Genomic DNA, 26,634 nt, shown 5'->3' with positions numbered 1-26,634 from the left:
GCAAAGAGCGACTGAGCCGGGGCAAGAGATGGCATTGAGTGATATTCCAGATTTCATTTTGTATTTGTGAATGTGTGTGGGTGTGCGTGTGTGCGTGAGTGTGTCTTTGTGTTGCAAACCTTTCTGGACCCTTTACCAACAGCAATGGACGCAAGGCAAAAACCATAGCAGAGCACACTCGCGCACACGCTCGTACTCACAGAAACTAAAGCAGTTTGTATTTGCCATTCAGCTGCAACATCCTAGCAAACAAACAGACATTGGTCCAGTGTAAACCCAGTGTCGGTAAACATTTTCGCCCAATGTGGGCAGCCAATAATAGCCCAATTGGCAAGGGCAAAATTGGCCCCAAAGCATTTGCCCATTGTGGGCAAAACAGAAAGGGAGCTCAAATTTGGTCAGGACCCTGAAAAGAAATCATACTTTACTAGTGTATTCATTCATCCATTTTCTATGCCTGCTTATCCAGGATAGGGTTGCCAGGTGTCAGGCGCCATGCCATCCTAGTACCAGTGAGGACAGCAAAGTCTCATCTTATCTTCCCTTAATCCAATTCATAGTCAGAGTTTAGAATGCCCCTAGCCCTCCGCCATCCCCCACCCTACCCAAGATGGGCACAGGCAGGAACAACCCCTGGATCGGGCACCAGTCCATTACAGGGTGAACACACTCAAACACACAGCATAGGGGCCAATTTAGCACCACCAGTCCGCCTAACCTACGTAGTCTTTGGACACGGGAAAAACATACAAACACCACACAGGTAGGACTCTGGAGGCGAACCCTGCAGCATCGCTTCCATTGAACCACACCTTACTGGCTTATTCCTTCAAACTGTTTTTAGTGTTTAGTTGTTTTATTTATTAGTTAAACTGTGAGTAATTATGAAGATTACATTGTTTTCATTAATAAGAAAAGGAATAAAAAACACTACTATTGTGGCTTTAAAGTAATTATCCTTACAAAATACTTTTTCGTGGTATTACAACACTAAACATGAAAATATTTAAATTGTGCAATTTTAGTCAATAATGTAAAAACGATACTTTTTGTTCACATTTGCATTTATACTGTACTTTTAGAATTGATATTTTAAAACCAATGAAAAATACTAATTCACTGTACTACTTATACTCAACATTAAAAAGTGGGCAACTTTGAGTTAGTGATGACATTGGCCAACGTTACCAAACCCGCCCTATAGGCCAGTGAGGGTCTGGCTGAACTTGAAGTGCCAGCGATTAACTCATTTTGGGCCACTAGGGGAACTTTTGGGCAAGTGGGTTTCCAAAGTCCACACGGGCCTTGGTCTGTCCACGGAACGCCACTGTGTGTGTGCGTGTTTGCTGGAATGACTTTAAACTGAGAGAGGAATATGGAGTCCTACAGAGAAATCCTCGGATACGTAAAGAACAGTCAGGGGTGCAGGCTCTGTGAGGGGGTCTGCACTGTGAATCTTCGGAGCGAAAGGACGTCATAATATCTACATCTCTTAAACTCCGCAACGACAGGGCAACATTTGTGAAGGGTACAGGACACGTAAATTAACAAGTGAACTGGGATCCCGAATGGTGTGGGCATGAATGTGTGTGTTAGACGGCTATTGCAGATGCACACACCACACACACACGCACACATGCAGTATACATACATACATACATACATACATACATACATACATACATACATACATACATACATACATATACAGTATATATGTGTGTGTGTGTGAGTGTGCGTATTTGTTTAAAGAGCTTCTGTAAAAATCCAAATATCCCTCTGGAGATCAAATAAGGATCTATCTATCTATCTATCTATCTATCTATCTATCTATCTATCTATCTATCTATCTATCTATCTATCTATCTATCTATCTATCTATCTATCTATCCCCACGATTCTTCCAACGCGTTTTTAAAAGCTTAAAGTTTTTTATGTTCTTCAAAAGAAGTGCGAATGATTTGCCAGATTTATAGTAAATTACGCTCTCTTTAAAAGTGGTGCAATCTTCCAAATAGAGTCCATCCATCCATTATCCAACCCGCTGAATCCGAACACAGGGTCACGGGGGTCTGCTGGAGCCAATCCCAGCCAACACAGGGCACAAGGCAGGAATCAATCCCAGGCAGTGTGCCAACCCACCGCAGTCTTCCAAATAGAGTGATGGATTGAAATCTCACGTGCGTTCCTGTATAAGTGTATAGGCGCAGACGGGTGAACCGAGCGTTCCCTTAATGTGTGTGCTAATACCTTATTTATTTATTTGTTTATTTATTTATCATTCCAGGTATTCACATTTTCCTTCAGAATCCTAAAACCTTTCCAGTCTGGTTAATCTGGGGTTATGCCTCTGCTCAGTGTGTTTGATCGTCGTTGTGAAGTCGAGAGGCTCTTGCGAATGACATACGTCTTCTCCATATACATTCTTAAAGTGCCTGGCTCTTTAGTGGCTTATGTGGTTCCTCGCTGAACCATTTAATTCCCGGCAGGTTCTCGGCTTATAAAAATGTTTTATTTGGGCTGTGAAAATGGTTTCTAATACGTGGACCAAACAGAAATCCTTAATGTCTACACTCTTTTAAATGAAGATGCCGGAGTGGTTCTTCAGCGCCTTGAGCATGGGAAAGGAACTATAGAAATAAAACATTATTATTATTATTGTTATTATTATTGCAGAGCGATGTCATAGGGAAACCTTTTTTGATTCCCATAAGACCCTTCCGCATGACGGTTCCAGGAAGAAGCATGATTCATTTAGATCCGCAAGAAGCTGCATGTAGTAAATAACCATGAATATATGATGATAAAAGTCGTGTAAAATATCAACGGGTCATGATTTTAAAAGGACTCTTTAACTGCATGCCACAGGTTGGTTTTCTAAACTGTTATGTCCTGCTAGATATAGCCTACCATGCATTAATACTTCAGTTTTTTTTTCTACTTATTATGAAGCATTTCAAAGCACAAAGAACAAAATTTCATATGCAAGAACCCTTAACAGAATGAAATGGTGCTTTAGTAAAGAGTGTTGGCTACCTATAGAAGGTATAAGAAACAACTCAAGAAAACCGGAACGTACTGCCAATGATTCGTGATTTTAAAATGACTCTTTCTGTAGTGGTCTTTAAGGCTTTGGACTTGAAACGCTGAGGTGGTGGGTTCAAATCTCACTACTGTCACCACGTCATCCTGAGCAAGTCACAGTCTGTACGCCTATTGGTAAAACAAACAAACAAAAGAGTAAGTCGCCTTGGATAAGGTGTCAGTTAAGGCCGAGTGTTTTATAGATTTTATAGATTAATCCAATTGGGAAATATATACAGCAGCAGAAACATACAAATACAGGCTCACAGGACAGACAATACAGCCAATCAATCGATAAATAAGTAAAAAAATAAAAATAAACTTAATGAGTACATCGGGTACATTGAATTTCCTAAGAGCATGGGCAGGATAAAAATCTGTTCGTATCCTATAAAGACGCAAATTATAAAGAAACTTTGAAGAATAGGTTAGTTAACCTTAAGGAACTGGTTTACAACATGTAATCTGGAAGTTCACTTTGTGGATTTGGATTTGGAATTTTCTCCTAAAACTCGCGGAACATTGAGCGACGAGTAGTACAAGATTCCATACTGGACATTAAACATTTCTGTGTCAAAAACCTTTTCCGCATGGCCACAGAGCCAATTTAATAATCAAAGACAACTTGCCAGAACGAAATTGTTCTTTCTGAAGTAATGGTTCAACGAGTGACGGTTTTTTGTTAAGCATAGACCTATCGAAAGCTACATGTATCAGGACAATTATTAAAGCAAGTGCAGGACTATTTTACAGTAAACCTTTTTGTTTTTTGTCGGGGCCGCAGGGTGGCGCAGTGGTAGCGCTGCTGCCTCGCAATAAGGAGACCAGCGTGGAGCTTGTATGATTCCCCTTTCCCCAACTCCCCCAAACCCCCATTTGTCTGTGTGGGTTTCCTTCGGGTTCTCTGGTTTTATCCATCTGTCCAGAGATATGCAGCTTAAATGAATTGGCAGCACTAAATTGCCAGTTTGTATTTGGTGTGTGCGTGTGCGTGTGTGTGTTTGGTCGAACTACCCGGGTCTTCTTCGTGCTTTGCGCTCTATGCTAGATTGTATAGGCTTCAGGCCTTCCCCCAGACTCATTCTTTACAACCCCCCATCACCCCACAACCCATGCAGGTTATAAAGTGAGTGGATCGGTGTAACTCGGACTTATAAAATAAAAGCGAGGGAATCGTACAGCGGGCGGCACGGTGGCGCAGTGGTAGCGCTGCTGCCTCGCAGTTAGGAGACCTGGGTTCGCTTCACGGGTCCTCCCTGCGTGGAGTTTGCATGTTCTCCCCATGTCTGCGTGGGTTTCCTCCGGGCGCTCCGGTTTCCTCCCACCGTCCAAAGACATGCAGGTTAGGTGGATTGGCGATTCTAAATTGGCCCTAGTGTGTGCTTGGTGTGTGGGTGTGTTTGTGTGTGTCCTGCGGTGGGTTGGCACCCTGCCCAGGATTGGTTTCTGTCTTGTGCACTGTGTTGGCTGGGATTGGCTCCAGCAGACCCCCGTGACCCTGTGTTCGGATTCAGCGGGTTGGAAAATGGATGGCTGGATGAATCGTACAGCTGTGGACTAACAGTACGCAACATATTATAACGATCTCAAATCTATCCATCTTTTAGACTCGCTTATCCAGAACAGGGTCGAATTGAAGCTGAGGATCCAGCGCCGGGCGCAAGGCAGGAACAATCCTCGGATGGGGCGCTATAGTCCACCGCGGACTGAAAGTACACACACACCTACAACATTATTATTATTATTATTATTAAATGCCCTGTGATGGCCCGATGGACTGACGTCATGTCTAGTGTTTGTTCCTGCCTTGGCTGGGATTGACACCAGCACCTCCCGTGACCCTGTTCAGGATAATGCGGGTTAGGAAATGACTAACTGATTATTATTATTATTTCTTACTCGTCTGGCGCCTTATCCAAAGCGACTTTCAAATTTGAGATACAATTGGTGCAATTTAGTCTGTTTTTTTTTTGTTTTTTTTTTTGCAATTGGAGCACAGGCAGGGGAAGTGACTTACATGGGGTCACACAGTGTCAGTAGCAGATTTTGAACCCACAACATCAGGGCTTGAGGTCCACAGTGCGGGGGCCATTTTAGCCCCACAGATCCACCTAACCTGTATGTATTTGGATTGTGATTTGAAATCCAATTGGACAGTCCAGTTCATGATAGGCTTGCAAGCTGGGGATAATGTATTCGTATTAACAAAGTTACTTTATTTCGCTGCGCTGGACTGGGGATCTGCCCAGGGTTTGTTCCTACCTTGCGCTCTATGCTGGGGCTCCAGCACCAAATGCGACCCAGTTCAGGGTTAGGCGGGTTTGAAAATGACTGACTGACTTTATTTTGCTCACAAGTATCTATCTATCTATCTATCTATCTATCTATCTATCTATCTATCTATCTATCTATCTATCTATCTATCTATCTATCTATCTATCTATCTATCTATCTATCTATCTATCTATCTATCTAATAGTGCATTTCATTCTGTGTTTGGCAATAACTTAGTAGCCCACAACTCCTGCTCTTCTCACCCTTCCTTGCAGGTTTCTGACCTTCTTAGAGTTTTAGGGGCAGCTTCATGAAGCCCCGCCCTCATTTGCACACCACTCCACTTTGTGTGGAAGGCCCACGTGTTTTTAAAAATTCAGACATCTGAGAGTGTGCTAAATTTCGCCGTAATCGAGTGATAATGCCATATGGAGACAGCGCAGCTGTTGAGAGGTTGCATATGTAACTGCTCGCTCAGCATTTATCTTTAACCTGATCACATATGAACTGAATTTAGTGACCTGAGCCCTGACAGCGGCACTCAATACAAACACTCAATCCAAACGGTGTTGTGCTACAGCAACCCGCAACCTCACGTGTGCAGGCAACATGAGAGAACCGCGAGTCAACACTTCCCATCAAGCGCTTGGAAACGGCGTCATGCAGCCAGCTCTCCGCACACTTTCTCACTTTATTTAAAATAATAATTTGTGGATTTCACGTAATTTGTCAAATTAATTAATCAGGTATCAGCTAACACTTACAGCCAAACAGAGAGCTGTAAGTAGAGTGAGAAAGTAAGTATATAATCGTGGACCAACAAAAGTACATCACAACGCACTTAACACCCGCTTATGAAGTTCTGGGTCAGCAGCGTGGAGCGCAAGGGGCTCGAGGATCCAAACGTAGACTTGATATGCAGCATTTCGACTTAGAAGTCGAGAACAGAGAAATCCAAAGATAAGTCTACGTCGGTGTAATATCACCCTTCTTTCTTTCTTTCTTTCTTTCTTTCTTTCTTTCTTTCTTTCTGTTCACGCTTTGCTGTGAACGTCCCCTCATATACAGTAAATAACAGAGTATACGCTTAGGTAGATTACTAAGGATGTCCAAGGTATTAAAAGACTTCTTGTGCCAATGTGGGCGACTGTTGTGCTGAATTTAAAGCTTACACTCTTAAAAATCAAGGTGCCTGTTGTGTGGTTCTTCGAAGTGATGCCATATGGAACCATTTTGGATTCCCGAAGGGACCATCCACATGAAGGCTTCAGAAAGATCCTTCATTTATTTATCCTCATACCAAGCTCCTACAGTAAATAACTTCAAAGAGATGGTAACAGATTTGTGAAATACCAGTAAGTCATGATTTGAAAAATACTGTCTAATAACGCAGGCTAAATTCAGGTTTTCTTTATGTGTTAGTGTGCTGCTATAGCCTAGAATACATGAAAGATTTCAGGTTTCATTGTTTTTCAAACCGTAAACAACCAGCTTCATATGCTGAAAACCCTTTCCAGAATGAAATGGTACTTTGGCAAGCAATTGTTCAACGAGAAACCACGCAAGCCATTAACGAACCATAAAATGCCATTAAAGAATTAGGAGTTTTAAGTGTGTAACCCTCATTAATTGGCGATTCTGAATTGATCCATGTGAGGTTTTGCTAATTCGGCCTAGAAAGATAAAGAAAGGTGCACTATTTTTCAAATGTCCTCTAAATACGCATTCGTCAAGATGGACTTGTATACGGCTTCGTGGCCCCCAGTTCTGTCCCTGCAGGATCTAATTGCATGGCTGCTCCAGTGGTTCTTTAATGACACTTCCATTGGTTGTGTGGCTCCTCGTAGACCCCTGGCAATGCAGAGATCCACTTAAAATCTATCTATCTATCTATCTATCTATCTATCTATCTATCTATCTATCTATCTATCTATCTATCTATCTATCTATCTATCTATCTATCTATCTATCTATCTATCTATCTATCTATCTATCTATCTCATTCTGTCAAAGGATCTTTGCAAGTGAAATTGTTTCAAAAGGGTTTCAAAAGTACTATTATTTATAAGTCCAAGCTAAATATACGCCTCACCTAACCACTTCGTCTAATTCCGGGTCGCAGAAGAAGGTGGACGTGGAGAGCAGATCCTATCTCAACAAAATTGTCCGAAAGCGGAAATAAAACCTGGGCTGAATGAAAAATACGCTTCACATAAGTACAGGTTTGCATTCGCTTTGATAGTTTAGAGTTGTTTAAGTAACTTTCAAAATATCTCTCTTACAAATGCTGGTTCTAAAATAGCATTTCACTGGGTTGTGTGGTTCCTCGCAGAGTTATTGCTTAACAACGCACCGTTTCATTCTGGAAAAGGATATTTGCATATGAAATTGGTCCTTTGGGCTTTGACAAGGTTTCTAATATGTGGACAAAACAGAAATCTTTAAAATCTAGTAGACTGCCTAGCAGGATATGAAGATATGAAGAAAACCTGAACTTAGTAATTGTGTGCAGGAAAAAATCCTTTTAAAATAAGGAACCCATTGGGACTTCACAAATGTGTTGTCATCTATTCTACACAGTTAAAATTAAAGGTGCGAGAACAGTTCTTCAGAGTGATACATACCATAGTGGAAACATTTTTGTTTCCTAAAAGAACCATCCACATGAAAGTTCCAGAAAGAACCTATGTTTATTTAGATCCATAACAGGCTTCATAAATAACCATAATTAGACGGTAACAAAGTTGCGAAATACCAAAAGGCTCCTGATTTTTTAAGGACTCTTGCTGCATACCGTAACAAGTTGTGTTCTTGATCTGTCCGCATTCTCCACAGGCAGCCTACAATTCATTAAAGATGTCTGTTTTGTCCATATATGAAGAACCATTTCACAAATCCCAAAGAGCGAATGTCACATGCAAAGAACTTTATCTAGAATGAAGTGGCCGAGGAAAAGTTCTACATGTTCTACTACACAATCCAGTCAAGTGCCATTAAAGAACCGTCATTATTAAGAGCGTTGGCTATTTATTGAACCTGTTATAGAACTAAATAAATAACTGTTCTTTTTGTAACAATGGATCGCACTTTAGGGAACCAAAAGTGATTCGCGTATATGGCATCGATCATGCAGAATCACCTTCGCGGCTTTATTTTTAACAGTGCAGTCCAGTGGAACTCTTCACAGTGCCCATAACAACAACAACAACAACAACAACAACAACAACAACAACAACAACAACAACAACAACAATAATAATAATAATAAGTGTTTATTTATTTGGGACAGTATTCATTGCAAAAACACAGCGTGAAAGTATTTCAAGAAAACATTAGAAAACATGTCTTCTGTTCAAAAGAAAGAATTGATTATTATTGATAAAACTATTAATGTTAAAATTGGAATCGCCCGTTTCTGCTTATGATATAATAATCATGCTATAATAAAGCTTTATATTTATTTATTTATTTATTGTGTAATCCAGAACTGAGCAGCAATTGTAGATAAGCCCCGTGCGGTTAAACGGCCATTTGTTTCCCTGAAGCGACTGTAATACATAAGCGTGTTAATGACCTCTCAGCGCTCTTAACTGGTATTATGTCCAACCGAGAACAGGTGGTTAAGCATCAAACACAAATCTTTTAAGAGTAATCAAAAGAATGAGCAGACTTAACAATGCGAAACGAATCGTATTTGCTGATCATTAAAACTGTTTGTCTAATTTATTGGTTAGATGTCGACGGGCTTCGACAGTTTCCCCAGGGTACCGCGATCAAAACACTTGGTGTCTTTTAAAAGAATTCACTCAATAAATAGTTCTAAACCAGAAAGGAAGACGCATCGACTCAAAAAGCTTCTCAAAAAGTAGAGAAAGTGATGGTCCAGAAATAAAAATCGTACTGTTAGAAAACGGTATCGGCTTCATTCTTTTCAACGTAATCAGATGAAAGCGTGTTCACAATTAGAGACGGACAAGGACTGAAACAGAACATTTTGGAAAATGCGCTTCGACTAACTTTCCACAGCACTTAAATGACTGCCCAAATAAACGTCATATTTAGAAATTACTTTCTATAAAAGCAGTTGTGAAAATAGCGGATGTTAAAAGAAGTTAAATAACTAAATACCTGCAAACGAAAGGTTAGAGAGTGTAAATAACGAGATTCAGCACCCCAAACAGAGAGTTAGAATACAAGTCTGACAACAGAACCGCGCTAACTGTACGCACAGAAATACATTTATGTTTGAAACACTTCTGTTCTTTTCAGTAAAAGTGAAAACACGAAACAATCAAAATGCAGTCAATCAAATATTATTGTCAGCAGTCTAATTTGATTGAATTAACGAACTTTGGTATGTGATGTTCAAACTGTCTCTTTAGGAGAGCCATGCGAGTGAGTTTGTGAAGATTTATCAGAACATGTAGAATTTGAAGTCAGGTGAACATTTCAAGTGCATTTTTCAAATATAGAATTTTAATGTTTGGATCCATTTCATTGCCAGCAAGACATGAAGATATAAATTAATCATTTATTTTTATGTTTTAATTTTAACGTTGCATCCGCTGAACATAGCTTAGCTATTATTATTATTATTATTATTATTATTATTATTATTATTATTACGTACAATTGCCGGCGGCGACTGGAACCTAACATTTAGTCCCGGACTTTGGAGAATGTGAGCGTTTCCTTAGTGTGGTCTTCTGCGTTTGTTGGGCTGTGTGGTGTCCTGGCAGTTCCTGTATATGCTTATATAATTCTCTCTTGATGATGGTTATGACGATGATGATGATGATTTATGTATTCATTTATTTTTATAACATAAGAACATAAGAACGAGAGGAGACAATTCAGTCTATCAACTCTGTTTGTTTAGCTGAGCTGTTCCAGTATCTCATCTAGATTCTTCTTAAAAACTGTAAAGGTCGCTGATTTAGTTTTATTATTATTATTATTATTATTATTATTATTATTATTATTATTATTAGTAGTAGTAGTAGTAGCAGTAGTAGTAGTAATAGTAGTAGTAGTAGTACACATTTCAGTTGAGCAATCTTTCTTAATAAAAAATAAAGGTTACCCATTCTATCTATCTATCTATCTATCTATCTATCTATCTATCTATCTATCTATCTATCTATCTATCTATCTATCTATCTATCTATCTATCTATCTATCTATCTATCTAGGCACTTTGTTTTTAGACACCTTTTATTGCACGTATTTGCTAATATTCAATGTCTGTTAAATACAGGAGCATTACAAATAAACAACTGAATTTCCCATATACGAGAAAATGTTACTGCCGGTGACTTTGACTCCACTTTTATTAATATATGACAAGTTTATTACAAACGCGTGTACGTGAACTATAATAAATATAATGGGCACGACAGACCGGGACTTCTGTTCTTTTTATTGTACATTTTAATTCTCGTGCCATCTATTGACAAACGCTGTGACGAATTAACGTAATCATTACTAAAAGCTGAGTGCATTAAGTTCCCACGTTAAAAACAAACAAACAAACAAATAAATAAGAATGAAAATACTTTTACTAAAAATAAGCAAACCTGAAAGACCATCAGTTATAATCCGCATTTCGATGTAAGACACGTTTTCACTGATGAGCGTACTTGTCTGCATGGCCTATACTACCTTCAGTAGCTATCAGATTGTCTAAGTGGTCCGTATTGTGCATGTTATTTGAGTTTATTTTACCTAATTTTATTATTTTTTTCGGAAACGTCATTTAAAGGAGCGCAGTAATGAGACTCCGAACAGCCACAATCGTGAGTGCGTCAACATCCTGAGAAAGAAGACTGTTGAGTTATTATGAACACATTGACCGAGGAGACTTGTGCCGCGGGAAGACTTTAGCAGAATCAGATTGTTTGACTATCAGTCAGCCACGGGGGAAGTAACGTCAAATGCGAGTCTGTATTACAGATGTACTCAAATCGAGGTGACGGGGCAGGGGGGGGGGTTACTTGGAGCAATAATACAGAAGCATGATTGGTAAGGTACGCATTTTCCACAAAGGTTACGGTTTAAAAATGCACTTTGGATGCATATGAATATTATATAGTGCTCAGCAGTTTTAGTAAAAGTCTAGAAAAAAATCATAGCTTTCGAATCCTACAAGTGGGGTTCAAGTGGATCGTCATCTTGCTGTTAACATAAACATATCATCATTGCTATAGAGAAAAAATAAACTCAGAAAATGGAAGAACTAGTGATGACGTATAATTTAAAACGATAAGCGTTGACTGAGTAAATGTTAGTATGTGTCTGAAGTCTGACCGGTGCTTATTCCTACTTTTCACATCGTTTCTCAAAAACCAGTATAGTGGAAAAACAGGATCACACAGCTTGCACACATGTTTTTAGTGACAAAGAAAAAAAATAGAATACACATTTAAATACAAAAGAAGTGGCCGGGGAGAGGGAAGTCTGGGCATCTCTGCTCAAGCTGCTGCCCCCGCGACCCGACCTCGGATAAGCGGGAGACAATGGATGGATGGATGGATGATACCTATACTTTCTTTATTTATATAGTGAATTACGTAAAAAACTACCGACATTCAGCCATGTGCTGATTAAAAGATATATGCAGAATGTTACGTGCACTGGAGCATATATATATATATATATATACATATATATATATATATATATATATATATATATATATATATATATATATATATATATATATATGCTCCAGTGCACGTAACATTCTGCATATATCTTTTATATATATATATATTCACGGCATTCGTAGTCTGTGTCACAATCTGATTGTATGGGTGGTTACCTTCCAGGTAACGCTTGTATATATATATATATATATATATATATATATATATATATATATATATATATATATATATATATATATATGCACAGTTTAGGCAAAGATTAGAAATTAGTTGGCCCGATGTACATTAAAGAGAATGTACTGTAGAGTTATTATGAACTGTAGACATTATTGAAGACATTTTCTATTAGTGTTGCTGTTACTTTGGAAAGTGCTTGGCCCTGACGCAAAGGGACGGCAATTTGTCTTTATTGTGTTGCAGTCTCATTCAAATACAAATTTGTTGAAAAATAAAATCAGATCAAACATGTAATTTTTCACAATATTATTTGAAACAATATTATTTTAAAAAGTCACATAGTCCAAAAATATCTATTTCTGGGGGGCAGGGGGGTGTTGCCGACTCAATCCCATCTTCTGTCGTGCCCTCATTCTTGCTGAACTCCAGCAGATGTTGTACGAGACAGTTCCTTAAGTAGACCTCGAGAGATTTAAATTTGACTGGGTTTATTCCAGATCTTTGTCATTATGTGACACTTTGCTTGAAAAGCCCTAGAGCGTTGAAGTCCAACACATTTGTGGTTGTGGAATCTAAAATCAGAACAAGATTCCTAATTAAAGTTAACGCATTTTTAGAAAATTTGCCAGCGATCAACAGAAACTCGCCAGCATAGCTTGCTGCCTAGAGGTTATTTATTTTTCTTCACTCATTCCAGTTGGGTTATGACGTGTTGCGTTTACGACACATTGCAAAGTTATGAAGGAGAGATGGAATTGGGAGAAGAATGTGTGGGATTCAAAATTCACAAGTCCTGCCTGGATTGAGGCTTCTTAATCAAACGAGCCAGAATGTAAATAAGCGGTGTGGAAACCAGGTGGACGAGTGTGGGGCACTACTGACTTTTTTTCCCTCCCTCAGATTAGACTCATTCTGCATAATTCCGTAATGCTATCGATTTCAAATTCATAAACCACTCTGCAGTTTTCCGACACCTGTCACAAACACACCGATTTATAAAATCTTTCTTTAATCGACCTACACATCGTAGACAAAACAAAAAGCCCCGTTCTTTAAAAAAAAAAGAAATCCCAACCTGATATTAAACAAAATTAACCAGTGTGTTTTTCAAAAACGTCCCGGGGCAGTTCCTGACGAAACATGACTTACTTCGGAATACGCGAAAAGAAGATGTCAGCGAAGCTTGCAGTAACCCAGGGTACCGTAACATCAGGTATAACTGTACAAAGCTAATGATTCCCTTTTTTTAAGTCACATGAGATGCATATTGCACATGAATAGGCGGCACATACCACAAATGAAACAACGCTTGTAATTGTGAAAACTTAAGTATGAGTTTTATCTACATATTTAATCAAGAAGTGTCAGTTGCATGGTTCAGAAAACGGGGGTCCATAGTACGGAGAAACAATTAGTGTCGGTATTCGTGACAAATGCAGTGTGTTGTCTTTATGTGTGCTAATTCTGTATTTAGTTATTTATAAAATGCATACTTGAATTTTACCTGGGAACTTGTCAAGTGCTTATGCCTGCATTGCAGTCAGTGAAGAGCGCTGTACAAAAACAAACTGAACTGAATGGATAACAAGGATAACTCGAGAGGCTGCGATACGCGCTTACCAACAACTTAACAAAAGCATGTATCATCAATCTGTCTATTCTGTGTACCCCGGTTTGTTAAAAAATAAGGGGTCTTCATGTGGAGGGTGTGTCAGGCTGGGTTCAGACGCTATGAAAAGTATTATTTAGAGAAAGTTACCTATTCTAATCGAGTATATCCAAAAAATATCAATGGCAGTGCCACGCAAAGCACACAATCTAATACAATGTTGAGTTTTACAGTTCTCGCGCATAAATGACATTTTCACGTTTTGCTACATTTAAAGAGGATAACGACCTTCATCACTCGGGATTATCAGAATCAGCCTTTACTATTCCTGAACAGCGCACAGCCGTAGCTTGTGTCTGCCTAGTTGAGTCTTAAACAAGAGCGATCCCAAATTGGAACGCCTGCACAACGCAGGGTAAATGATTATTGTCCAGTATTTTGGCTTACGTCTCGGGCGAGATAACGGATGAGTACGAAATACATTCAGTTTTCATACAGCACACTCAATTAATCTAACAGACACCTCTGAAGTGTAAAAGAACAAAATTCAGGGAAATATAGTATTCTATGCTTCTGCTTATTCCATTCCAATTATAATAATAATAATAATTCATTTCATTTATATAGCGCTTTTCTCAGTACTCAAAGCGCTATCCACACAGGGAGGAACCAGGAAGCGAACCCACAATCTTCCACAGTCTCCTTACTGCAAAGCCAATATAATATAATATAATATAATATAATATAATATAATATAATATAATATAATATAATATAATATAATATAATATGGACTGATGGATAGCACATCAGTCCATATTATATTATATTATATTATATTATATTATATTATATTATATTATATTATATTATATTATATTATATTATATTATATTATATTGGGATAGTTTCTGTTGGAGAGGACTCCTCTAATGGATAAGGCGAGTTCTGAAAATTACATTGTAATACGAATATACTGATTTTAAAATCCGTTTAATCCAATTCAGGGTAGCGCAGGCAGAGGGACAAGGCTGATCCCTCATAACACTGATTGCCATTAAAGAAACAGCCCTGGACTGGGCACCGATACATCGCAGGACACACTAATACACACAATAACACTCTCCGGTCAAATTGAGCCAGACTGGCATCGCTAAATAACCTCAGCTTCCAATCTTTGGGGTGCGGGAGGAAAACCGGAATACCCAACTCACGGAAACTCGTGGGGAACGTGCAACCTCCACAAGGACCGAACAATATTCGCACTAAGGACTTTCGACATTCTCTCAGTGCGGAGACAGTGCTGCATTGGAATATATCATATATCATATCATATCCATTTTTCTAAGCCTGGAAACATCCTGGAATGATTAGCATAGACCCGCAATTCATTTGGGCTGCAGAATCATAAAAAGCATTTATGTATAAAAGTACATCTAACACAATTTAATATAAAACAATAGGTATAACAAGCATTTAAAAGAATCAGTAACGGAAAAAAAAATACATTTTGAACTTTATAAATCTCCTATATTCCACTTAAAACGTACATTGAAGCAAGTTCATTGAAATGAAGGCAGTAAAGTTAAACATTCAATTAACTTCAATAACGAATGAAGTTAAAAAAAAAACTGGGTCAATGATATGTAGTCTGTGGGAACAACAAAGCACCGTGAAGGCGTCAACAAAATGGATCAAGCAGCAACTTTCTGAAATTAATACTACACGAATGTAAATAAGCCATCGAGTTAAAACAGGGTTGGAAACTATGCTGACCTACATTAATACACACACACACACACACACGACACCACTATAGTGTATTAATCTCTCCACAAGAGGGCGCACGTTCCATATCAAATAGCCATTATTAACTCGGTTACATTCACGTCGTAGAAATGGAGTTCAACGGTTGTAATCTCCAACGGCTTACCTTACATGGTTTGTTGCAGTCCAGTTGTGCTTTAATCAAAATACGAGGCATTTTCCATAAAGAGCTCCAGCAGACGGAACATACAGGTCCGTTAATTGTGCTATTTCACCCAATTCGCTTTTCGAGTACAGACTGTGCACAGTAAACACGCTTGTGATGTATTCTGAATTTCTATAGACTGTCATATGTTTATATAGACTGTTTTTTTTTTTAATTTTGAAAGAATGATACAGATTGTGTCTTACAGATTTCCCATACTACTAACTAATTCCACTTTCAAAAACAAAACAAAGTTATTAAAACGTCTAAAAGGTTTGTTTTAACTTTATGGTACATGGTGAAATGGATATATTTGGAGTTTAAGTATTTTTGCAATTTACTGTTACTATGGTTAGGCATATGAGTACGCGCGTGGAATACACAGTCTGTAAGCAAGAAAATGAAGGGCGCTAATTCTTATTCATTTAAAGGTGTGAGTAATTTGATTGGCCATACAGCCTCTGTTTCCGTGCGGATTCGAATTCGTCTGTTTTATTTTGTGTTATTTTTTTTAGAGAAAAGCCAAGCAAAATGACACCTTTTATTGGCTAACTAGAAAGATTACAATATGCAAGCTTTCGAGGCAACTCAGGCCCCTTCTTCAGGCAAGATGTAAGATGTGTTATTTTTTATAATTCGCCTGCAAGTCGAGGCAGCCTTTTTTTATTATGTGTATTTGAATCTGCGTCATTATTACAGTTTTATGTGATCCTCAGGTAGAATATCTGTATGATGTTTTTATATTTTTAATGGCCGTTCGACATATCATTTAATATCCACATATCAACAAAATTAATAAAAAATGATATCTCGAAAATATGTTGACACAAAGTGCCGCTGAATTAAAAGAAATAATTGTATGTGTAGACGAGGGATGCGAACTGTTGTTTTTCCGTTGTTAAAACACGAGAAATCAAATCCACCCGGAATCTGAGGTTGTATGGCCATTCAAATTATACACCGCTTTAAATTAATAATTAGTGCGCTTGTTCGAAGACATGGCCGTAACTGAGGAACTGTTGGAAAATTAGGTGAACTTTAAAGCTCTTCACTATGTTTAAAAGACTAGCATGGCGGTTACTTAAATGCATAAAGCGATTTGTTCCGCTTTGCACTAACTTCATTTGCCGAATTTACCCCACTAAGCACTCGACACCAACGTCACACCGATTGTTTTATTGTAAATAAGAGACGATAAAGGAGCCCACGAGAAAGCAAACGGTTAAATATTAAATGAAGCCAGTCCATTTGTTTCAGATGATTTCTTTCGGTCCATTAAAACGGCCCCGATTGTTATTAAGATATGGTTAAAGTTTATCACGAAAAGACTTTCCTTTGTGAATATCTAACTCGCTCGCATTATTCTGCCGCACGCTACGGACTCACTAAAGTGTGACAGGTTTCTACACTTCGGTAAAGGTTGCAGATTGGGCGCATGAATTACCATACATTACCAGGAAAAAACGGCCTTTTAAAGACTTTCACAGCACGCTTAAAACTATTTATCATTACTTAAGGATAATATAATACATTAAACTGTGTATTTAGGACACTAATTGTCCCCCAATAACCACTAATTTGTGTTGTGGAAGCCACCATGTTAGACTGCCCTTAATAAATTAATACTAAACTCTTTGGTAAGGGAACTCGAAGGTCACTCGCTCCATTTCAGCTAGAAAATGAATGATAAACGCATGCAACGTTTGCAAATCTCTCTATCTGCGTATGCTACATGTCTGAAAGCAAATGTCTGTAGCCAGATAGGACCCCCCCCCCCCCCCCATTACCCATGCCAACTGAGTAAAAAAGGGGGATACAGGATTAGACTCTCATTATGTTCTGTTATATTCTGATATACTTGGACACGACAATTAAATGAGTATATATATATATATATATATATATATATATATATATATATATATATATATATATATATATATATATATATATATATATATATATATACTCATTTGTAGCTACAGATCTTACACACACATATATAACTGGATATTGCTGTTCGTAACTGGGGCATAATTGTCAAAGTAAATTCAGTTTTGCATCATCTTGTGCTTAGCATTTCTGCGGTCTAAGTGAAGAAAGTAAAATAATACGTCCAAGACATAAGCAGAACAATCCTGCCATAATAAAAAAAGCATTGTGCCGTCACAAATAATCAACGGAAATTAAACAAGTAAAGGAGCTGATGCAATCTTCTGGGTCACTCAGTAGTATTTTAAAACAGTCTTAGAAGAGTAAAAACGTCCATCTCCTCTAATTTCTAGGAATACAAGTTCAGCCTAACGGTTCAGCTCTCTGATCGTTTCTTCGCTGGTTCAGCTCTCTGGGCATCAGTTTGTTTCGGATCGGCTTCTGTATTTATTCGATCAGTTTAACATTAATACATTAACTTATTAAGGAAACCCTTCAGGCGGTGTAGCAGTGTAAGTGAAGAATGCGCATGCTTTAATAAATATTTTGTTTAATTATGCCTCAATTCATTTTGAAGGAATTATTACGGAAATGTCGTACTTATGATAATAGCAAATATTTGTTAAAAACCGCAAAGGAATAGCCTTCAGAAAATAAGCAATGGAACACAGCCCAGAAAGAAAATTAAAAAAAAAAAAAAGAAACAGTATAATTATTTGTTAGTCATGCATATTCTATTAATTAGCTGAACTGTTACATATGGCCTCTGGAAAAAAATAACAAAAAAGCCAAAGTTGAACTTGCCCATCTGCAGTAAAAATCCTTGTAGACTTTGAAGAATGCCAATTACTGTGTATACTGTAACTTACAGGCACACTTTAGTAGGTATACGCATACACACAACGCGCACAACAACACACGTATACGTGTGCGCACCGACTGTACTGCATTGCTCTCAACGCGCCCTTTATTGTAACGTCGTTAATGCGGAGATCTCAAAACGCGACTCTGCTTTTTTTTTGCGAATAATAAACACGGAAAATACCTGCTAGTGCTTCACTTAAGAGGAATGTAATTGAGGAAAAATGGGTGACTGATGAATAGATAATAGAATCTTAACTTGCGATAAACAATAAATAGAAGGTAACTCTATGAGCCTCTAATCATCCTATTTTGCACGAGTCTAGCCAATAGGAAGCGAGAAGCCTTCAACCCCAAATTATTCCCAAAACAGATGGTGGGATGCAAAACACGGATGGATTCCTGGAACAAAACGAGACGCGTGCGCATGCCTTTCAGCGTGCTTGGGAAATTTTGTTGTGGTTAAATTGGAAGATGATTTAAATACTGGAATGTATTGTGGAAATTACTCTAAACTAATTCCTACCATCTCTTTTTTTTAATGTAACCGTGATAATCATAATTTTCCATATTGACGGATTGATCTGATTACTGTTTTCAATCATATACTTATTTATAATGTATCATATAATCTGAAACGAATTAAGTTAACATTTCAATAAAGTTGAATGACGCGAATTTTGCCTGTTCAGCTAACACTTTTTTTTGTGAGAGATCCGGACAACCAAAGTGCCTTTGCCTCGCTTTCGGACCCAGCCTGCTCTGCTCCTGGCATGCACCTGAGAGCCGCGTCCCTCGCCGCTCGCTTGCATGTAAATCTCTGGCGCTCTGCTCGTCGCTCCTCGCAGTCCATTCCGTTCTCCAGGAGTCCGCCTCTCCGTGTTCGGCTCTCCTTTTGACGCACTTAAAGAGTCTTCCCTCAACCTTAAGGCGAGTAATAGCGACCAATCATCGAGCCATTACGGGCTTCAGAGGAAGCTGTTTATGTGATTCCTGCACTAATTAGGCTCATGAACTAACAAATCGTTTGCACAACTGGAGAAGAACTGATCATATCCATGGATTGTCTGCGGACTAGGTGACCACCTCTTTTGAACACTTTTCCGGCTGTTACGCCTACCTTTCTGTTTCGCTATTTTTTCCAACTTAATCAGTGCACCACAAACTCTGATCGTCTTGGGAGTATTTTTTTGTACAAGATCGCCTGTTTCTTTTGCTTCCGCTGGAGGATCTTAGACTGGAAAACATGTTTCAACCGACACCCAAGAGGTGCTTTACGATAGAATCTTTGGTGGCGAAGGATAACCCACTACCTGCTTCCAGATCCGAGGAGCCCATCCGACCGGCGGCCCTCAGCTATGCAAACTCCACTCCAATGAACCCTTTTCTAAACAGCTTTCACTCGACCGGCAGAGGCGTCTATTCAAACCCAGACTTAGTGTTCGCAGAAGCGGTCTCTCACCCTCCAAACTCGGCCGTCCCGGTTCACCCAGTGCCCCCTCCACATGCGTTGGCAGCCCATCCCCTCTCATCATCTCACACCCCTCATCCTCTTTTTGCCAACCAGCAAAGGGACCCGTCAACTTTCTATCCATGGCTAATACATAGATATAGGTATCTCGGGCACAGATTTCAAGGTGAGTAAACTTGTTGACCTTCACTTTAAGATAAAATGCTAAGATGATAAATGCATTCCATCCAGACGTAGCATTTTTCTTATTTCTTTTTTCTTTAGCTAACCAGCAAAACAAGACAAAACAAGCCGATATTTAAAAGAAAGTGTTAGAACAGGCGGTGCATAAAAGTTAGCCTGTCACGATCGTCTTTATAGCCGATCAACTTTTGTCGCTCACAAGCAAAATGTGAGTAAGTAATGAACGGAAATGAGTGTTTATAACCGCAAAGGGCTCTGATTATACAACTTGCGGCGTTCGTTAATTCGCTGCAATGCATGTTTTGTTTACATTCTGTAAAACGAAAAATTTTTAATGCAATAAAGTATATTTACAGCATGCAGCTTTAATGCGGTGCACTGAAATTTGCAACTTTAATAGAAAGTCATTTCTAAAACAGATCATACAGAAAATGTGCTCGCGCATGTCGTGTTTACCGAGCACACAGTGTCGAACTTTATAGAAACGAGGAGCAAATGTCATCGATTTTAGTGAAACTGTCAGTACTGTAGTATTGTCCACTTTATAAAGTTAAAAAAGAAAGAAAAACATCCCGTGGAAATCCGTGACTCGTTCATTTGTGTTCTGACTTTAACGGCGTGGAAGATAAATCCCCTAACGTCCATCCCCCTGCAGTTTTAGGAGTCTGCCGTCCGCCGTTTCACTTCTTAGAGTCCGGGGATTCAAACCGCGAATGAAATTGTTGTAAACTCCAAATAAAAACAGGACTCTAAAGATTTAAAATCGAGAATCGCGAGAAAATGTTTAAGAAACAAAACACGGAGAAAGAGAACGAGCGTTTTTTGTTTGTATTTTTTGACCAGATTCGATTCGTTTTTTAAAATCTGCCATTTTTGTTGTTGCTTTTTTTTTTTACTCGCTCTACAAAACTCAAGATTAAAGCTTAAATAAAATTGAATACATCTTAAAAAAGGTTTAATCACCGGGGTTAAAACGCGTCCCCTTTTTAACTAATTGCGCCGTCAAATAAATGTGAAAGTTGAACTTACAAAATGCTCGGATGCCGAAAACAAAACAAAGCGGCGGAAGCTGAGAGAAAATCAAGTTGAAACGTAAAAATCGATAAGAACTAGTGTGTCTTTTAACCCGATTAACCGTTGCGACGAGTTTATTTTCATTCAAATATACATATGTATTTTTAACAGCATTCTTTTAGAAGGCACTCTCTTGTTTTTGTTTTGCCGTTTATAATAATTCGATACGCGTTTACGGTCTATAAAGTGTTTATAATTTCGGGTCGATCTAATTTTAGTAAGTGAATGTGTGTGTTGTTTTTGTTTTTTTTTACCATGTTTATGTTTTATTTAAAAAGCACAATTATAATTTTTGTATTCGATGTTAAATTACAATTGCAATTTTAGTAAAAAATAAAAAAACAATAAACACAAAAAAAGAAATGGTGTTAATTTATTGTAAATTTAAGAGAAACAGCAATGCTGCTAAATACAATCCTTTGACGCCGTTACTTTTACGGGGCTGTACACTCATAAAATGAAAGAAATTATATTACCGATTATTATAACACATAACGAGATACGCGCGGTTAAAACCGAATTAGACACAATCAAACGAGTGGGATTTTTTTTTGTAAAATTAATTCAAATAACATCTTTTGTTTAAAGTAAGTAAATGATTATTTGTGACCTACCTTTTCTCCGCGTGTGTTTATGTGTTTAATTACTATTATTATTTTTGTTTTTCGTTTGACAAGAATACTGGCTGTTCCATTAATTTTCAGCGATTTAGCATTTTAGAGATAGAAAGGCAATAAGAACGAGATGAGCCGAACCCACCATTAGTCTAATAGCATGTATCGTAAAGAAGCTGATTTGATCGCTGTCAGACTGGAAGAAACATGTCTAATTGGGGTCGTTCTGCTTATTCTATAGGTAATGAAACAAGTCCGGAGAGCTTTCTTTTACATAATGCACTGGCGAGAAAACCTAAGAGGATCCGGACAGCCTTCTCTCCTTCTCAGCTGCTAAGACTGGAGCACGCCTTCGAGAAAAATCACTACGTGGTGGGAGCCGAAAGGAAACAGCTGGCACATAGCCTCAGCCTCACCGAAACGCAGGTAAGAGGCAAGGCGAAAAAAAAAAAAGTTTGGGAAAATTAGAAAATGTCGATTTATTAAAACGAGATAAAATATGTAAGGTCTGCTCAATAAGGCAGACTGAATACTTAAAAAAATCTATATTTACACGAACGAGTAGACGAAGTCACCAAGTGGCCAAGTCGTGTTGAGAATATTTAGGTGAACAAGAACTTATCCGCTGTGTTGGGTTGAATCGGCCTGTCCTCTTCCTAACAAAATGTTGTTCTAACACAATAAACAGCTGTCAATAGACGCCATGTGAGACCCAGGTAGGAGGTGAAGAACACAAATGAAAAACGTGCTTGCTGATTAGCATCTGAGAGGTTCAAATAGAAAATATATTTCTTTTTAAGAGACAATTTAACAATAGTGTTACCTCTCTATAAAACTTGATTTATTACAAAACGATTTTTAAAAATGGCCAGAATTAAGCGCGGTGGTATCGGGTGAAGACGCGCACCTTTTTCTCTTTTAAAATGATAAAAGTCTAATAAAGAGCCTGGCAGAAAGCCTCGGCCTCATCGAAACTGAGCTAAACGGCAGAGTAAGCGTAAATGTCTTTAAAACAGCGATAACGAATAGAGCACCTGGCACAAAGCCGCTACATTACCGAAACTCCAGCGCAAATTTAATTGATGCTCACGATGATGATAATAACAGCGGTTAAGTGGGTGCCCATCTCAAAGGAGAGCATAATAAGGCCGTTGTGCCGCCCTTTTCAAATATGCTGTAGCTCTAAAAAAAAAAAAAAAAGTGCTGCATTTTGAACAATTCGAGTTAGTCAAACAGACAACCACTGTAAGCTGGGACCCCCAAGTGCGAACGTCTTTCTGAACAGAAAGCCTTCCTTTTTCCCCCAAAAAGGATGAGCGTGCCCGCGCACGCACAAGACGGCTTAATAGACTGCGCCAGTGTCGCTGGAGCTTCTGCCGGCCTTGTAGATTTACTCCGGGACTGCTTTACAATACCAAAAGGCAAACAGTGGGAAAGGACCATGTAAATATGAAGTAATGAATAGCCGTGTGTCACACAGCTCGTGGAATGCAAACCTAATGCTTGTGTCTGAAAGTCAATACCATTTACAGTTCAATTCACAGATTAGCGAAAGGAAAAAAAAAAAAACAAGGCGGCAGTGGCAGGCTGTAGAGGTAAATGGAGTCTTGTTTTAATTTGAGAAAGACTGGCTGATAATAACTCGAAAATATAATTATAATTAATTCAATTTAAACATGAATAACGTGTTTCCAATATTACTATTTTTCAACGCTGGAAACTTCATGCGTTTGCAGGTATTGGATATTATTAGATTATTATTACGGATTTTGGTAAGCATCCCCGACAAAATGCCACTCTGTCTGGGTTCAAAGCTTCTTCCAAAGTCGTGTTGGTTTGTATGTTGAAGTCCCTTTTAAATGGCAGAATGGTTTGAAGCTATTGTTTTTTTTTTTAACATCTCTTGTACAAAACAACAAGGATACCCCCCCCCCCCCTCTATTTTATGAGTTATTTTAAACGAGGGAACGGTCAGAATTAATTTCCCCCTGGTAAGCTGTATTTAAGGTGGTCTTTGTAAGGGTTGGATTCGGTGCTGGTTGGGGTCTTTTGTTCCAATGTCAGCCTCCAGCTCTTTTACAAACGAGCTCCTTTTGGAGATCAGTCTTGAGAAATGAACCGGCCTCCCCCTCAATTAGCAGCCTGAAAGCAAATTAAATGCACCTTTATTCCTCCGCAGCCTCTCAGATCACAGACTTTTGTGCATTATGAATAATGTTTTAAAAAAATTAGTTAAGTGAATTCGGTGGACTTTGTATCGTTGCTGTTACAACATGCAGCTTCGCTGTTATCTTTGCATCGCCAATAGGAATTATCAAATTGGCTTTACAACGTGCTTAGTTAAGTAATGACTGGAGACAAACGATCTAAAAAGTATACGGCTTGAATACCGCCGCGCCGTCGATCACGGATATGAGCGTCCATGTGAAGCAATTCAACTAAAACACTTTACGAAAGAAATGGAGATGCAGTCAGAGCGCTTTGTGTGTGGAAAGTAATGGAAACGCCAACTGGAAAGTCGCTGTTAAAGACGTGTAAGCCAGTGACTGGAAAGCGCGTGAATTTGCGCACAAAGTCCCGAAATAAAACGCAACGGGTCGGAGAAAATATGAGGCGCATTTTTAGAAGGAATATTTTAAAATTATTAGGACATGTTTGTTTCAATGTACAAATGATTCTTTGACAAGAAAAATGGTTTATGGAAATGCCTATGTTTTATTATCTATTTAAATACATAATTTGAATATTTTAATCTGTTTTATTATCTATGCAGTGTTTGTAAGGGATATTTGCATTAGTGTACCTATGATTTTATTATGTATATATTTAAAGACAGAGGGAAAGAGAGTGCACTATGTGTTTTATGTTATATGTTTTAGATATATTATTTCCCAATCATATTGGTGAAAAGTAACACCCCATTTCATTTTGTGGTGATAGCACGTATTTATGTAAACAAGGTGTCTTCCGGCATTTGTCTCTTAAGAGGTGTTGGCTCAGGTATACATTACTGTTCATCTAGACGACTTATTTTGAAAAGTAAATATATTTGTAATTGGACATTACGATTTCTTCAAATTCACTTAATTCCAGTCTCAACCTAACGTTTAACAATGTAAAGAGCGCATAATATTTGGGTGTGGTGTTTCCTAATTTGCACGTTACAGTGTGGAGTAGCGGTGAAAGGCTTGGGACATCAAACTCTGAGGTCTTGGGTTCAAAGCCCGCGACTGACACTGTGTGACCCTGAGCAAGGCACTTCATTTGTGCTCAAATTGGCAACAAATAAAGAAATGTAACCACTTGCATATAAAATGTTCTAACACACCTTAGGTAAAGCCGTCAGCCCAATAATGATATAGCGTTACATTTCTCTCAGGTACTATATTAAAGATGCGTATGTTTAGATTTGGATATTAAAACGGTCCCTTTATTTTCCAGGTAAAGGTATGGTTTCAAAATCGAAGGACGAAATTCAAGCGACAGAAATTAGAAGAAGAAGGTTCAGATTCTCAGCAGAAAAAAAAAGGGACTCATCACATTAATCGATGGCGGCTCGCCACCAAGCAGGGAAGCCCCGAGGAAATAGACGTTACTTCGGACGATTAAGGACTTGCTGCATGGCCAGAGGGTCAAGCAACTGCGTTTAAGGGTCGCCAAAAAAAAAACAAACAAACAAAAAAAACAACAACAACAACAACAAAACGACACCGTGGTGTAGCAACAATAAAAGTCTAAAGACTTCATCACAAAGCGATTCTTATGGAAAGGCGGCAGCTGATGGCGGAAGAGGTCCAAAAAAAAAAAAAATGTGGCACTGCTGGCACAACCGGGACATGGATCTGTCAATCAGACTCAAAGCGCCAAGGCAACATGATTGACAGGTATTATGTTTTTATGCAGTCCACCTAAAGAAAATCATAAAAGAAATCAGTAAAAAACAATCCAATTTTCATTGGACATTTTGCACTTCTCAGTTGTCAAACCTAAAAGACGAACGTTCCATACACGAAACCAAAATTTATAACTTTTATTTTTTATTTTTTTAGAAACTTGAAATGCATGATACCCGTTTTACAAAACGGGTCTTTTTTTAAAATCGAAAAAAAAAAATATGTTTCCATTCTTAACTTTTTTTTTTTATTATTTTATTTTGCTCGAGAAAGGTTTCTGTGTGCTTACAGCAATCTGTGCAGTCTACATTATTGACTTCTGGTGTCAAAGTGATTGTGAAAGCTATATGAAGTAGCAGTACTGCGTCCTAGTGTTCTTAAAGCAAACCAATCAGGCTACACAAGTGTAAAAAGATGATCCCACGGGTCGAGGCATTGGAGTCCAAGTATTCCGGACATTCCTCTTTTTTCACCTGAAGCTGATGCGGTGACCTTTAGTGTGAATATAATGTTGGTAGAGCTCGCCCCATTCAGACGCCGCGGTGGACTGATGATGTAAGACTTTTCATGTCATTTTTTTTCAGCGGCCAGGTGGGCGGCAAAAATTGTAAAGCACTGAGCTTATTCCATGTTTATAGAGGTACTAAAAGTGAATGATGTTTTTCTGTAACGTCTTATTTTACCAGAATGTAAATAATTTTGTGTTTGTGTTACGTTTGCTACAATTCTAACACAAACTTATACTTCCAAGAAGTATGTCATTGTCAATATTTTGTCAATAAAGTTTTATCAATGCTGCTCAGAGTAAATCCAGGAGACTTTTTC

The 26,634-nt window shown here is 38.3% G+C and overlaps 1 protein-coding gene across 2 annotated transcripts; it reads left to right on the top strand.

Annotated features, from left to right (window-relative positions):
- Nucleotides 1–19,498: 19,498 nt before the first annotated feature.
- Nucleotides 19,499–25,860, top strand: emx2 (empty spiracles homeobox 2). Of its 2 annotated transcripts, XM_028796012.2 has the most exons (3): nt 19,502–20,211; nt 22,158–22,342; nt 25,358–25,860. In XM_028796012.2, exons 1-3 carry the CDS (start codon nt 19,821–19,823, stop codon nt 25,523–25,525), a joined length of 744 nt encoding a protein of 247 aa, XP_028651845.1. In that variant the 5' UTR covers nt 19,502–19,820; the 3' UTR covers nt 25,526–25,860. The 2 variants fall into 2 exon arrangements, with proteins under 2 accessions (XP_028651846.1, XP_028651845.1); XM_028796013.2 differs by lacking the exon at nt 22,158–22,342 and having other exon boundaries at nt 19,499–20,211; nt 25,358–25,461.
- The last annotated feature ends 774 nt before the right edge of the window (nt 25,861–26,634 follow it).

The sequence above is a fragment of the Erpetoichthys calabaricus genome, chromosome 2 (genome assembly GCF_900747795.2).
Source record: "Erpetoichthys calabaricus chromosome 2, fErpCal1.3, whole genome shotgun sequence".
In the NCBI taxonomy this organism is placed as follows: domain Eukaryota; kingdom Metazoa; phylum Chordata; class Cladistia; order Polypteriformes; family Polypteridae; genus Erpetoichthys; species Erpetoichthys calabaricus.
Note: the sequence above shows the minus strand (reverse complement) of the source record. Positions and strands in the feature narration are given on the sequence as shown.